Below are 15865 nucleotides of genomic sequence, written 5' to 3' on the forward strand. Positions count from 1 at the left end.
ATTTAAGAGTAAGGGTGAAATAGACTTTTAAAAAAATATGCATGGACTCAGAAAATTTACCAGCCATAAACCCTACTGAAATAATTCTTTGAGGAAGCACTCTTGCAAAATAAATAATAAATGCAGGAAAAGGCAAATATGTAAGAAACAGTGCTGAGCAAAGAAATCAGCAAAACTGACAAACATGGATAGAAAATCATGCAAGAATAATGTAAGAAGGCAAAAGAAAAAGAGAACCTAGTCTTACAGTTCCATATAACTTCATTAAGGAGATGCTTGGGAAAATAATAAATTCAAAGCAACCTATTATTCTTTTCCTAAGTGAATGGGGACTTTGATTAACTGTAGACATTAAGATAAACATGTAAGTTTAAATTTGTCTGTTAACAATCTTAGAGTACAAATAGGATGCCCAAATTCTCTCACGGGGGGGGGGGCGCTGGGGGGGGAAAAAAGCATGCAATCAAGGGCTTGATTAGTCCAATAAAAAGGCAGGAAAGGAAAAATAAACCTAATAAACAGAAAAGCCTAGTAAACAGAAAATACAAAACAAAGCAGTAATCATAGTAATCACAATAAATGTGAGTGCATTAAATTTCCCCTTAAGGGGCACCTGGGTGGCTCAGTTGGTTAAGCGTCTGCCTTTGGCTCAGGTCATGATCCCAGGGTCCTGAGTTTGAGCTCCGCATCAGGCTCTCTGCTCAGCGGAGAGCCTGCTTCTCTCTCCCCCCTGCCTGCAGCTCCCCCTGCTTATGTTCTCTCTGTGTCAAATAAATAAATAAAATCTTAAAAAAAAAAAAAAGATGAATGAAACCCAGTTTCAGTTAAAATTTCTATTACCTCTTCAAAAAGTTGAATCTAGAGTTACCATATGACTCATCAATTCCATCCCTAGGCATATATACCCAAAAGAACCAAGAAACATTATATCCACACAAAAACTTATACAGGAATATTCAGAGCAAAATCATTCATAATAGGAAAAAACTGGAAACAATCTGTCCAGCTTTTGAATGGATAAACAAGATCTGGCCTATATCCATACAATGTAATATTCAGCCATAAAAGGAATAAAGTACTGACTCATGCTAGATCATGGATGAGCTTGGAAGACATTATGCTAAGAGAAAGAAGCCACTCTTAAAAGGTTATATATTTTATGAGTCCATTTACAGGAAATGCCCAGCATAGGCAAATCCATAGACATAGAAAGTAAATAAATGGTTGTTGGGAGCTAGGAGAATGTAGGTATGGAGAGTGACTGCTAATGGGCACAGGACTTCTTTCTGGGGTGAAAAAATGTCCTGGAACTAGTGATCTTACAACTTTGTGAATATAACAAAAAAAGCTTTCTGGGATTTGAAGTAGGAAGGACTGTGTTAAAATCAAGATAAATTTGAGAAGTTTGAGAAGTGACTTCTTAAAAAATATTGAATTTTCAAATCCACAAACATGATGTACACCTTTTACGTCTTTATTTTATCTTAGCAATGTTCTGTAGTTTTCAGTGCAGAAGTCTTGTACTTCTCGGGGTGCCTGGGTGGCTCAGTCGTTAAGCGTCTGCCTTCGGCTCAGGTCATGATCCCAGGGTCCTGGGATCGAGCCCCGCATCGGGCTCCCTGCTCCGCGGGAAGCCTGCTTCTCCCTCTCCCATTCCCCCTGCTTGTATTCCCTCTCTCGCTGTGTCTCTCTCTAATAAATAAATAAAATCTTAAAAAAAAAAAAAAAAAGAAGTCTTGTACTTCTCTGGTTAATTTATTCCTAATTATTTTTTTTGGGGGGGGGGAGGGCTACTGTAAATGGTATTTTAAAAATTTCATTTTCTAACCATTTCCTTCCAGTGTATAGAAATACAGCTGATTTGTATATATGAATCATGTATCCCACGGCCTCACTAAATTCATTTATTGGTTCAAGTACTTGTTTTGAAGATTCCTTAGGATATTCTATGTATGCCTCCCCCGCCCTCCCTTTTTTGGCCTTATTACATTACAACCTCCAGGACAATGTTGAGTAGAAATGATCTAAGTAGATAATCCTTGCTTTGCTCCTGATCTTGGATATGATGTTCTCTTTATTGTATTTATTGATATGACTGTGTTTAAGCTATCATTTTGCTATTTCTTGTTTCATTTTGTTTCCCATTTATTGCATCTGATCTTTGCTCCTCTGTTCTTCCTCTCCTGCCATATTTATTTATTTACTTTTGGGGTAAGGGAGAGGGGATGGGCTATACTTTTTTCTAAAAATGTTTTTGTTCTAGCAATTATAGTATACAGCCCTCATTATGGTCTACTTAAAATTAAAAAATTAAAATCATTGTGTCACTTCACATAAAATGTAAGAGCTTTGCAAATAATTTACTCTAGTCCTATATTTTACATCTACATTTGTTATAAACTGTGCAATTAAATGTTACAAATTTTGCTTATTAAACAGTTGCTTTTTAAGGAAAATGAGAGAAAAGACATTCTTACATTTACCTACATATTTACCATTTCCAGTGTTCTTCATTCCTTCCTGTTGATCTAAGTTTCCATCTGGTGTTATTTCACTTCAACCTGAAGAATTTCCTTTAGCGTTCCTACAGTGAAAACCTGTTTGCAATGGAGTCTCCCAGCTTTCATTTACCTAAAGGATATTTTCCTTTTTAAAGTAAATTTTCACTAGAATTCTAGGTTGAGAGTTTTATTTTCTTCAGCATTTTTTTTTTTTTTTAAAGATTTTTTATTTATTTATCTGAGAGAGAGAATGGGAGACAGAGAGCATGAGAGGGGGAGGATCAGAGGGAGAAGCAGACTCCCCGCTGAGCAGGGAGTCCGATGCGGGACTCGATCCCGGGACTCCAGGATCATGACCTGAGCCGAAGGCAGTTGCTTAACCAACTGAGCCACCCAGGCACCCCTTTCTTCAGCATTTTAAAGAGGTCATTCTATTGTCTTTTTGCTTTGGTTGCTTCTTATGAGAAGTTAGCTGTCAAGCGTATTGTTGTTCTCCTGTATGCAATTTGTCTTCTGTTCTTCTGGTTTTGAGATTTTCTGTATCTCTTTGGTTTAATTTAATTACTATATGTCTAAGTGTGATTTTCTTTGTATTTATCACACCTGGAGGTCACTGAGTTTCTTAGATCTGTAAAATAATGTTTTTCACCACATTTGAGGCCATTATTTCTTTAAATATTTTTTCTGCTCTACTCTTTACTCTCCTTCTGACACCAACCAGGCACAAGTTAGGCTGTCTGATATTGTTCCAAAAGCCACTGAGGTTCTATCGTTTGTTTTTTTTCTCTCCTAGTCTTTTTTCTCTGTGTTCCCAGATTGGATAATTTCTACTAATCTATCTTCAAGTTCCCTGAACTTTTCTTTAATATTTCAGTTGAAATATTGCACTTCTAGATTTCCATCTGATTCCTTTTAATAGTTTCTAATGTTTCTTTTGCTGAAATCCTTCGTTTCTTTACTCATGACTATCTTTTACATCAAGTCCTTCAAGTACTTGTAATACCTCTAAAGTTCATGTCTGTATATCCTATTTTACCGTTTCTTCTCAAACTTGTTAATGTTTCATTGTATACTGGACATAAGGAATGACACACTGTAGAGACTGTATTCAGTTACCTTCCCTTGAACAGTTACATTAGTTAAATCACTCTGAGACTTGGCTTTATACCTTATTCTTAATCTTAGGACAGTCTTTACTGCTGAGCCACTGCCTTTTTGCTATTTCAATGAAAACCCCAGGGTGTTCATTAAGCCCTTCTAAAATTCCAAAATGTTTCTCCTGGGGAGAAAAGGAATTGAAATTTCTGTTCATCTTTTTAAGTCTTTCCTGTTACTACTTTTCAGTAGCTTCTTTGAACTTCCCCCTTGCATAAGCAGTTGAAGAATCAGCCAAGGATTTCCAGGGAGTTCATATACAGATTGGAAGGCTCATCCTCTTTTCCCTCAATTTCCAGCTCCTCTGGCAGTCTTGAACTGTATCTTCTAATACCTCAAGCCAATAAAACTGTGGCTTCCTACTTGAATTTCAGCCATCTCACACTGCACAGGCTAGGAGTGCCTTCAGAGAGAAAAGCCATATAATAATATTCCAGCATGTCTCCCATTTTTGAGGGTCAAATCCTTCAGAGTTGCCTTATATAGTCTTCCAAGTTGTCATCTATGAAAGAATTAGTCTAATACTGACACACTTCATTTTATTGTGTGTTGCTTTATTGCACTTCACAGATACTGTGTTTTTTAAATAAACTGAAGGCCTGTGCTAACCCCGCAGCAAGCAAGTCTGTTGGTACCATTTTTCTTGCTCTTTTTGTGTCTGCGTCACATTTTGGTAATTCTCACAATATTTCAAACTTTCCCATTATTATTATATTTGTTATGGTGATCAGTGATCTTTGATATTACTACTCTAATTCTTCTGGGGTACCATGAATTATGCCCATATAAGACAGCAAACTTAACTGATAAATGTTGTGTGTGCTCTCAATGTTCCACCAACCAGCCATTCTCCCATGTCTCTCCCTCTCCTTGCTCCTCCCTATTCTCTGAGACACAACAATACTGAAATTAGGCCAATTAATAACCCTACCATGGCCTCTAAGTGTTCAAGTGGAAGGGAGAGTTGTACATCTCACTTTAAATCAAACGCTAGAAATTATTAAGCTTAGTGAGGAAGGAATGTCAAAAGCCAAGACAGGCCGAAAGCTAGGCCTTCTTGTGCCAAACAGCCAAGCTGTGAATGCAACAGAAAAGCTCTTGAAGGAAATTAAAATGTTACTCCAGGGAACACATGAATGATAAGAAATTGAAACAGCCTCATTGCTGATATGGAGACCGTTTTAGCAGTCAGAACAGATGATCACACCAGCTACATTTCCTTAAGCCAAAGCCTAATCTAGAGCAAGGTCCTAACTCTTTTCAATTCTATTAAGGCTAATAGAAGTGAGGAAGCTGCACAAGAAAAGTTTGAAGCTAGCAGAAAAAGAAGGAAAGAAGCCTTCTCCATAGCACAAAAGTACAGAGTGAAGCAGCAAGTGCTGATGTAGAAGCTGCAGCAAGTTATTTAGAAGATCTAGCTAAGATAATTGATAAAGGTGGCTATACTAAACAACAGATACTCCATGTAGATAAAAGTCTTATATTGGAAGAAGACGCCATCTAGGACTTTCACAACTAGAGAGAAGTCAATGCCTGGCTTCAAGGCTTCAAAGCCTTCAAGGACAAGCTCTCTTGTTAGGAACAAATGTAGCTGACTTTAAGTTGAAGCCAATGCTCATTTACATTCTAAAAATCCTAAGGCCCTTAAAAATTACGCTGAATCTACTCTGCCTGTGCTCTGTAATTGGAACAAAGCCTGGATGACAGCACATCTGTTTACAACATAATGTAGTATATATTTTAAGCCAACTGTTCAGACTTACTGCTCAGAAAAAGACATTCCTTTCAAAATATTAAGGCTCCTGACAATGTACCCAGTCACCCAAGTGCTCTGATGAGGATATACAACGAGATTAGTGTTGTTTTCATGCCCGCCAACACAACATCCATTCTGTAGCCCATGGATCAAGGAGTAATTTTGACTTTAAAGTCTTAATAGTTAACATTTCATAAGGCTATAGCTGCCACAGATGGTGGTTCCTCTGAAGGATCTGAGCAACATAAACTGAAACCTTCTGGAAAGGATTTACCATTCTAGATGCCATTAAGAACATTTGTGATTTGTAAGAAGTCAAAATATCAACATTAACAGGAGTTTGGAAGAAAGTTGATTCTAGCCCTCCCTGATAACTTTGAGTGGTTTAAGACTTCAGTGGAGGAAGTAACTGCAGATGTATTGGAAGGAACATGAGAACTAGAGTTAGAAGTGGAGCCTGAAGATGTGACTAACCTGCTGTAATTTCAAGGTAAAACTTTAATGGATGAGGAGTCTTATTACGGATGAGCAAAGAAAGTAGTTCTTGAAATGGAATCTGTTCTTGTGAAGACGCTGTGAAGACTAGTAAAATGACAACAGGACTTAGAGCATTATCTAAACTTAATTGATAAAGCAGTGGAAGAGTTTGAGAGGACTGACTCGGATTTTTTTTTTTTTTAAGATTTTATTTATTTGACAGAGAGAGACACAGCGAGAGAGGGAACACAAGCAGGGGGAGTGGGAAAGGGAGAAGCAGGCTTCCTGCTGAGCGGGGAGCCCAATGCGGGGCTCGATCCCAGGACCCCGTGACCATGACCTGAGCCAAAGGCAGTCGCCTAATGACTGAGCCACCCAGGCGCCCCTGACTCGGATTTTGAAAGAAGTTCTACTATGGGTAAAATGCTATCAAACAGCATCACATGCTACAGAAAAATCATTCATGAAAAAAGAGTCAACTGATGTGGCAAATTTCATAGTTGTCTCATTTTATGAAACTGCCACAGCTACCCAACCTTCAGCAATCACCACCCTGAGTAGCCAGCAGCCAAACATCAAGGCAAGACCCCTCCACCAGCAAAAAGATTACAACTTGCTGAAATCTCAGAAGATGGTTAGCATTTTTTTAAGCAAAGTATTTTTAAATTAAGGTATGTACATTGTCTTTTTTAGACATAATGCTATTGCACACTTAACAGACCACAGTAGAGCATAAAGATAACTTTTATACACATTGGGAAGCCAAAAAATTCATTTGACTCACTTTATTGTGAATAAGCTTTACTGTTGTGGTCTGGAACCAAACCCACCGTATCTCTGAGGTACGGCTGTACAAGCCCCTTCACTACTGAGAACTCATGGGTCTGTTTTTAAAAAAGTAACTTCATCAGTGTAGTTGTGTAAGCTCAAATCCTCGGAGTTATCCTTGTCTTGCCTTTCTCTCACTCTTGATATCTGATCCTTTAGGCAAAACACCTGAGTACTATCTTTCAAAAAATCCAGAATGTGAGGGGTGCCTGATGGCTCAGTTGGTTAAGTGTCTGCCTTTGGCTCAGGTCATGATCCCAGGGTCCTGGGTTCGAGCCCCGCATCGGGTTCCCTGCTTGGTGGGAAGCCTGCCTCTCCCTCTGCCTGCCGCTCCCCCTGCTTGTGCTCTCTGTCAAATAAATAAATAAAAACTTAAAAAAATAAAAAAAGATCCAGAATGTGATCCACTTTTATTGCCTCCATTGCTACCAACTGGTCCAAGCCATTATCTTTGCTCCCCTGAATTATTACAATGCCTCTTAACTGGTCTCCTCACCCCCTTCATTCTATTCTCCACGTGGTATGAGTGATTGATCCTATTAAAACATAAGTCAAATGATGTAATTCCTCTCTTTAAAGCTCTCCAATGCCTTTCCATCTTTGACTCAGAGTAAAAGTTTTAGAATGGCCCACAAAGCCCTAAAAATATCAAGCTTCTCCATGACCTTTCTGACCTAAGTTCCTAGGACTACCCCTTTTACTCTTTTTTTCCCCCTTAGCCACAAGAGCTTTCTCTTATCTCTTAAATACTCTAGGCATGCTTCTGTTTCAGGGCCTTTGTACTGGCTGCTGTTAACTATGCATCACTATTACCCCAGATATCCACATGACTCACTCCCTTATCATCTTTAGGTCTTTGTTCAAATGACACTTTCTTAGTGAAGTCCTCCCTGGCTAGACTTTTTAATACTGCAACTCTCCTCATAAGCCTATCATTCTCTCTTCCCTTTCTCTGCTCTATTTTTGTCCATCTCATTTCCAATATACTATATAATTTTTTTGTTCATCATCTATCATTTAAAATTCCACAAGGGCAAAAATTTTGGTATGTTTTGTTTACTAGTGTTTTCTCTAGAGCCTAGGACAGCATCTGGCACATACCAGGCACTCAATAAAATATTTGTTGAATGAATGTATGACTGCAACAATGGTGTTCTTTAGCTACCAAAGAAAAAAATGCTGCAGAACGCAGTGTGTAAAAATATGAGCAGGTGAGGGACGCCTGGGTGGCTCAGTCGTTAAGCGTCTGCCTTCGGCTCAGGTCATGATCCCAGGGTCCTGGGATCGAGCCCCCATCGGGCTCCCCGCTCAGCGGGAAGCCTGCTTCTCCCTCTGCCACTCCCCCTGCTTGTGTTCCCTCTCTCGCTGTGTCTCTCTCTTCAAAAAAAAAAAAAAAAAAAAACTTAAAAAAAAAATATGAACAGGTGAAAACGAATTCAACCTAAATGTACTGAGATTTATGTTTCAAACATCATCAAAGTTTCTTTTATATTGTCCATAGGCTATATGAACTGGAACATTTGATATCACATGGAAGTTGTGTACGCTGTATGTATCTGTGTACATCAGGTCTCCCAAGAGTGGACAATACCTAACCAAGTTTGGAGAACACAGAATGGATTTCAGAGATGAATCTGTTAATAATCTATTATTAGTACTCTTGGTGGAAATTTCAGAAACCTAGAGCAATGGTTCTTAAAGTAATTCAGATGATAATATATCTGGAAGACATGGTGCTCTTTGAAGAACACCATTTATTAAAAACATTTACGACATGGTTTAACGAAGGTAGTAAAAAATGGTCCCTGACACTGAGGATCTTACAGACTAGAGGAAGAGACAGACAAAAGTAAGGACTACATGGTGTGACAGGAGTTATTCCTAAGGTGATAAAGAAACAGAATAAGGGAATAGCTCAACTGAAGTGGCTAGAGGCTTATAACTGACTTCCATAAACAGCTGATAACTGATCTGAGGCTTAAAAGGACAACAAATTACACAGGTGAAGAAGGAAAGAAAAGAATTTCTAGGTATAGCATATGCAAAAGCATGAAGGTAAAAGAGCACATGTTAAAGAGGCTGGAAGTCAATAACTCATTTGATTTCAGCATACAACCAGAAGAACTTTTACTTACAGAAGATGACTACACTGCAATATAGCAATATAAGACCATAATCACAAGCACACATATTCATAAAAAACTGTCAATATAATCATGACCGACTGCTGAGGGCTCTATAATACTCATTTGCCACACATTAATCTAGTTGTATTGAAGATAAGTTGCATACTATTACTTGTGAGTGATTACCTAAGCAGGCATCTAAACCTTAACAACTTACTTAGGAAAAACCCTTAAAATTGAGAACATTCTATTAATTCCTTTTCCAGTAAAATGGGAAAAGACCATACTATTTGATTCTAAGCGATAAAAATACTTGGTTCAGAATACTAGTGTCCAGTAAGAGGCAGAGTGAAAGACCCAATGATTTAGAGCCATTTACAGAAAATCTGGGAGAGACTCTTTCAGACACCAAAGTCACATGGCAAGTGTAGCAAGAGATTTAACTAGGAGTCTTGGCTATCCAGCAACAGCAAGGAAATAGGAAGTAAGCGAAACATTTGCTTGAACAATCAGAGACTCCAAAGCCCATGCATTTCCTCCACATAGGAAAGTCCTTAAATCTTCCATCAGAGCCTTTTAATCTTAAACATAATTTTAACAAACACAGTACCTGTATCCTCATTCAGTGTATCTGTGGTAAAAAATCGAGCTGGGTGATGAAGGTGGGAGTGACATGTTACATTATGGTTCACTGACAGCATAAGAAATTTAAAGTAACAGCCTGAATATAAAGGGGATAGAGAAAAACTGTATAAAGCAAACACAGGAACATAAAAGCACAGCAGTCCAAGGCATTTAGCTGGGGAGTAAACAGCTGCACACACCCATAAGCAGCTCTGAAAACACCACTAAATCAAAGCACCACATAATAAGTAATATTATCAATGACAGCCCCAAGTCATCTAGAAAATGTTAACTTACGTTCAATGAATTCTTTTTTAGAAGGCAGGGAAGCATGTAATACATTTTGGAAAAATCCATCAAAATAGTTAAAACAAAAGGCATGGATGCTTAAAACTGTAGGCTTTGATACATAATCTTGAAACTTCATATAATAGAGCTTATTCCTCCAATGTCATTCCAGTAGGTTAAATTTCTTAAGGCCTGAAAACAATGTAATTTCTAATGTGTCTATTTTATACCTACAGCAGCCTAATCACTCTATAGAATTTTATCCTCATAAGACCACTAGTTAGAACAGAGGTTCTTAAGAACTGTAGATGAATTTTGATCTACAAACTCATTGAAAGTATATGCAAAATTTTGTGTCTAGTCTGTATGTGCATTTTTCTGGAGGAAAAAGGCCAAAGCTATCACCTGATTCTTAAAGTTCTAAGCCAAAAAAGACTTTAGAATACTAGTTTAGATTAGAAAATACTTTAAATGAGGAAAAAACAGCTAATTTATTCATGGAGAATGACTAAATTAAATTTTATTTCAATGTACTGTTAATGTAAACATAACTAGCATATTATGACAGCTACTTTTTTAAAGTTGCTATATATGTGAGAGCATTTATATAGTATTCAACATAAGCTGTAACTTCTAAAACACTGCCATAACAAATTATCTGGGTGCCTAAAAATAAAATGACTTCGGTTTCTTACATCTTACTAATACATTTGGCTATATGTAATCATTTTGGTAGAGCCATAATATGGAATTATGAAACAATTTTTCTTATCACTCTACTCTTCAAAAATCTCCACTGAAGCATTCTACTTAATTGAATCTACATTCTCTTGAAAGCACCCAATTGCTGGTGTTTGTTATCATTTCAGAATTTACAGCAGAAGCTCTCCTAACAGATCTTTACCTAACAGAGCTAATGTATTAACATGTACACTGTAAAACATAACAAACGATGCTCATGGGATGCTGAGTGCTTGTGGGTAACTAGGCTACTGTCTGTTAAGCCTGCATCCTTCTGTTTCCGTTGGTTAGGCTGTTCTGTTTATCAACTCCACTGGGTTGTTCCCAAACCTATTTATGCGATTTTTCCATGTTATAATAATTTACTTAAATATATGTAGAGTGACAAAATAAGTGCTCCCTACTAAGAGGTTTACTGTTTATTTGAAAATCAGGTGAGTGCTTTGAGAAGCTTCAAAAAAGGAGATCCACACCCATATAAATAAAGTTAATTTATATGCGGGTGAGACACCTATAAAAGAGTAGGGGTGACTATCATGAAATCTAATAGGATTCTGTACTTGGATTGCATTTTCAAGTATTTAAGTTCTAGATTCACTTTGAAGAAATCAACCAGAAAACTGATGCATTATGGGTATATTTGCACAAGAAAGACAAAGGGGAAATCCAATCTATAGATCCATATTCAAAGAAAAGATCTTGATTCTCTATCAAAAGATTTGGTAAACAAATATATATATATATTTAAGATATGTATGTACCTTTTTGTCTGTTTTTAAATGATTCTTGCTTTAAGTGAACATCTTTGTATCCTGATCATCGTGAATAAAGGGGATTCTACTAAATGTGATCCATGATTTAGTTATTAAGTTCTTCTTGCTAAGATACCAGAAGGAGCTAATGGCCTTCTGTGGATCATTTACCCCAAAGGAATGAACTTAAAAAGTGGAATTTTAAGCACCGTGTGAGTCCACTCAGGGACAAACTGTGCCTTTCTGAATCCCTCAAATCACACTGTAGGAAGATGGCTTTCTTTATCCAAACAGCCCATTGTGCTTTCTCATTAAATCATTAGGTAAATCTTTAAAATTTCCATCTTGAAGTTAGCTTGGCCAACAGTCTAGAATGAATCTGATAACTGTAGAAGGAATCACAATCTATGGTATGACTGTGGAAATTTTTAGCTGATGCTATCCAGCAAACCACTGAAATACTTTCATTTATTAGATACTGATTCTTACCAATTTGGCTCTGAGAGTTAAAAGAAACTTCCAAGTTCTGGATAACTGGAATTTACCAGAGATTTTTTAGAAAACAGAGCATGTGAGGAAAAAAAGTGGAATTTACATGGTGTCACTTGTCCAATATTTATTGCATTCTTAATGTGTGTGTATCACTGTGAGAAACTATACACTGCAGTAATATTAGTAAAAAGGTTTGCCAGAGTTATATTAAGCAGCAAAAAAATTATCTTCACTGAGAACCAGGAAAAGGCTCCAAAATAAAGCATAAACACAACTACCTGGCTGTTTGTGGTAGGTAAGCTCTCTGCTTGTTAAGCAGAACCACCGTTTCTTGAAATTCTTTTTCCCGATCCGAGTTCTTCCTTGAGCTCTTTTATACATCTCACTGCCAAAACGACAGATAGGAAAATTTAGTTACAAATATTAAAATAGTTCATCCAAGACAAAAACTGTTCTTTAACTTTAAATGACATTAAAGGCTGTGTAAGATCATATTAAGTATATGAAAATGTCTTTGTCATCTATAACTTCTGCATTTATTTTGGCCATGTTAAGGGAATAAAGTCTTTAAATTAATTTAATATTTATAATTGTGCTATTCAGAACTAAAAGGGCCAAACTTTAACTGAAGTTCCCCTTTAACTTCCAATGATAACACTACTTCAAGACTGAAGAGTGCTATTACTTTTTAAAAGTACTCTAATATCCATAATCTCATTATATTTACAAAACTACTCTAGGACTGCATGGACAAGGAATCATGCCCATGTGGCATAAAGTTTATATGACAGTGTGACTTACCTGATGGATGTTACTTAAGCAGTTCTAACACAGAACAAAACCCAGATTTCCTCACTTCCAGACCCATGCTTTTTGTACTATGTAACATCTATACTGACACATGACTTTAATCTCTAAATTCATTAAATTACCCTTCTTTCAGGTGCACAGGCTCACTCGTACCACTGGATTCTTTAGTTTCAGTAGATGAAATTTCATCCAAGAACTAAATAGGGAAATGGGCAAAAATTACACTTTATGATAACATATATCAAAAATTCAATTTATCTTAAATATCACTGATAATATTGTAAAGTTCTTCTTTAAGGAATACACATAATTGTACCTTATAAAGCAAAACACGTATTTAATTGTAGAGGAAGTCCTAAGTTACACATTGGATAGGTGTTTTAAAGAGTTTATTCTCAAGTTACTTAAAACCCAGAATATGTTTCCCTATAGAAATAGATCAAGCTACAATCCTTAAACTACCATTCTGAAATCTATAAAGCTCTGAATAAAAAGAGTTGTTTTTGTTTTTTGATTTACAGTAAACTCATTTGGGGGCACAACTTAATCTGAACTACCAAAGGTTATTTATAGTCTGTATTTATCTTACTTCATGTGAATATTCATACACTGTGCTCTACAATGTACTTGGTTCTGGGGTGTTACCTCAGGCTCCATGGGGGTGTAATACATAGCACAGACCTATTATCTTTTAAAACTCTGAAAAACTGAATTCTGAAATATTTCTGGTCCCAAAGATTTTAGATCTAGGATTGTGAAACCTGTATTATATGTCAGGATCACCAAATTATGGTTCAGTGGCCAAATTCAACCTGCAGCCTGTTTTTTGTAAGGCCTCTGAGTTAAGAACAGTTTTTATATTTTTTAAAGGGCTACAAAAACAAAGAAGAATATGGGACAGAGCTCTTATATGGCCAGCAAAGCCTAAAATATTTACTCACTGGCCCTTTACAGAAAAGATTTTGCTGAATTCTATTATGTATAACTGACTATAGCCCTGAGACACAGTATTCCACAATTATGAATGAAATGTAATTGGGTTCTCTGGAATAACGTGGAAATCTAATCACTGTTTATAAACTTCCCAGGGAGAATGGGAATGTGGTGGCTCAAGAAAGTTTGGAGTACCTATCTCTAGCAATGGCAAGCCACTCTTGAGAAGAGCAGTTAGCTTCATCAATATGCTACCTTGACTGGTCAAGAGCTTCCTGGCATGTGGCTGTCTCTTCATAGGAAAGAGAAATTAGTATTTCAAGGAACAATTCTTGTTCTTAGAGAGGAATTCTATTTTGTCCCATAAATGAGCTACCTCTTTGTCTAGTCCTTGCTTTTTCCTTTATACTTTTCTATGTCATCCCACTTGGAACTAAAAAAAAAAAAAAGTACATTCATGACACTGAGGCACATGCGCCTGATCTAAAGTAGAATTTGTGGGGAGTCATATTCTCTCAAGACTGGCTTAAGATTGCCCACTAGAAGCCACACTTGTAATTTTTTCCAATGTTTACTTCTAGCACGTAAGAAGGAAATCTTGGTAAATGAAGGAATGAGAACAGAGCTTCTTTTGCATTATATGTGGTGATACAGAACAGGTATATAAGGGAACTAAATGGAATGATGTGGATGGAACTAGAGGGTATTATGCTAAGTGAAATAAGTCAATCACAGAAAGAAAATTATCATATGATCTCACTGATATGTGGAATTTGAAGAAACAAGGCAGAGGATCATAGGGGGAGGGAGGGAAAAATGAAACAAGATGAAACCAGAGAGGGAGACAAACCATAAAAGACTCATCTCAGGAAACAAACTGAGAGTAGCTGGAGTAGAGGGGGTTGGGAGGGATGGGGTGGCTGGGTGATGGGACACTGGGGAGGGTATGTGCTATGGTGAGCACTGTGAATTGTGTAAAACTGATGAATCACAGACCTGTATGTACCCCTGAAACAAATAATACATTATATGTTAATAAAAAAAAAAAAATGGGGCACCTGGGTGGCTCAGTCGGTTAAGCGTCCGACTCTTGATTTTGGCTCAGGTCATGATCTCAGGGTTATAAGGTAGAGCTCCTGCTTAAGATTCTCTCTCTCCCTCTTCCTCTGCCCTTCCCCTGACTCTCTCTTGCACACTCTCTCTTTCAAATAAATAAAAATCTTAAAAATATATATATACAAGGGAACTAAACAAGTGTCCTATCACATCTTCAGTTCTTATAGATGGACCGTCCACTAATGGAGGGTAAGAGACATACTTGAATATTTTTTAGTATTTGCCTGAAGGCACTGATTTATTTATTTGAAAAATATTATTTATTTATAATTATTACATTTATTATTTGTTATATTTATAAGGAACTATGTATGGGGTAAATACAATTATATAAAGTGAGAGAAAACACAATAATTAAGATAAACTACGGGGAGGGTGAATATAGGTCCCAATTTGCTCAGGGCCATCCCTGTCTACAGCTGTGGTCCCAACATTATCAACAGTACTCATATTCACTTTTTTTTTTTTTTAAAGATTTTATTTATTTATTTGACAGACAGAAACACAGCAAGAGAGGGAACACAAGCAGGGGGAGTGGGAGAGGGAGAAGCAGGCTTCCCCGTGTAGGGAGGCACCTGGGAGGGGAGCCCGATGCGGGGCTCGATCCCAGGACCCCCGGGATCATGACATGAGCCGAAGGCAGATGCTCAATGACTGAGCCACCCAGGCGCCCCTCATTTTCACTCTTTAAAGTGTCCACGTTTGGACAGTAAATTATATGGCCACTCTGTTAATAGAACTATCCATGCTGCCCTTCCTAAAATCTGTGGGAATAGCACACCAGTACAAAATGAGAAACTGGGCCTCATAGGCTTTTGCAATTTCTAGCAATGCACATATCCAGACTTAGCTAGTAAATAATAAAGAAAACTCTTAGGTTAGGGCAAAATATCCTATCCTAGTTTAGGAGTCTAGATCCACATCTAAAACAGGAGACAGCCCATGAGAATGTGAGTAGGTGACACAGGACAGATCAGGAACAGGCTCAACTCCTGGCACTCTTAAATATTTGCTGCACTGACATTATCAACTCTACACATTCTGATTATATCAGGGGGAAAAAAAAAATCAGCTGCTACCACAGCCTAGGTCATAATAAATGGCAAAACAACCCTAAAATAAAAGACAATACATCATAATCTTGCCAACAAAAGTCTGCCTACACTGTCCCACAAATGTTTCAACAATGTCCTACAAATAAAAGAGCAGCTTTTCCTCTGCCTATTCTTTTTTTTTTTTTTAAAAGATTTTATTTATTTGACAGCG

General features: G+C 37.2%; 1 protein-coding gene across 6 annotated transcripts in view; it reads right to left on the reverse strand.

The window, feature by feature from the left end:
* RASA2 (RAS p21 protein activator 2) overlaps positions 1–15865 on the reverse strand; it is a 144337-nt gene that overhangs the window by 30673 nt on the left and 97799 nt on the right. For 2 of the 6 annotated variants that reach the window (XM_078071063.1, XM_078071069.1), the window contains exons 18-20: positions 12673–12746; positions 12019–12125; positions 9765–9776 (exon numbers count right to left, since the gene is read on the reverse strand). In XM_078071063.1, coding sequence (XP_077927189.1) covers positions 9765–9776; positions 12019–12125; positions 12673–12746 — 193 coding nt within the window. Of the gene's footprint in view, positions 1–9764; positions 9777–12015; positions 12126–12672; positions 12747–15865 lie in introns of all 6 variants that reach the window. The other 4 variants (XM_078071060.1, XM_078071077.1, XM_078071056.1 and 1 more) reach the window with 2 other exon arrangements.

Source organism: Halichoerus grypus, chromosome 1, assembly GCF_964656455.1.
Source record: "Halichoerus grypus chromosome 1, mHalGry1.hap1.1, whole genome shotgun sequence".
NCBI lineage: Eukaryota > Metazoa > Chordata > Mammalia > Carnivora > Phocidae > Halichoerus > Halichoerus grypus.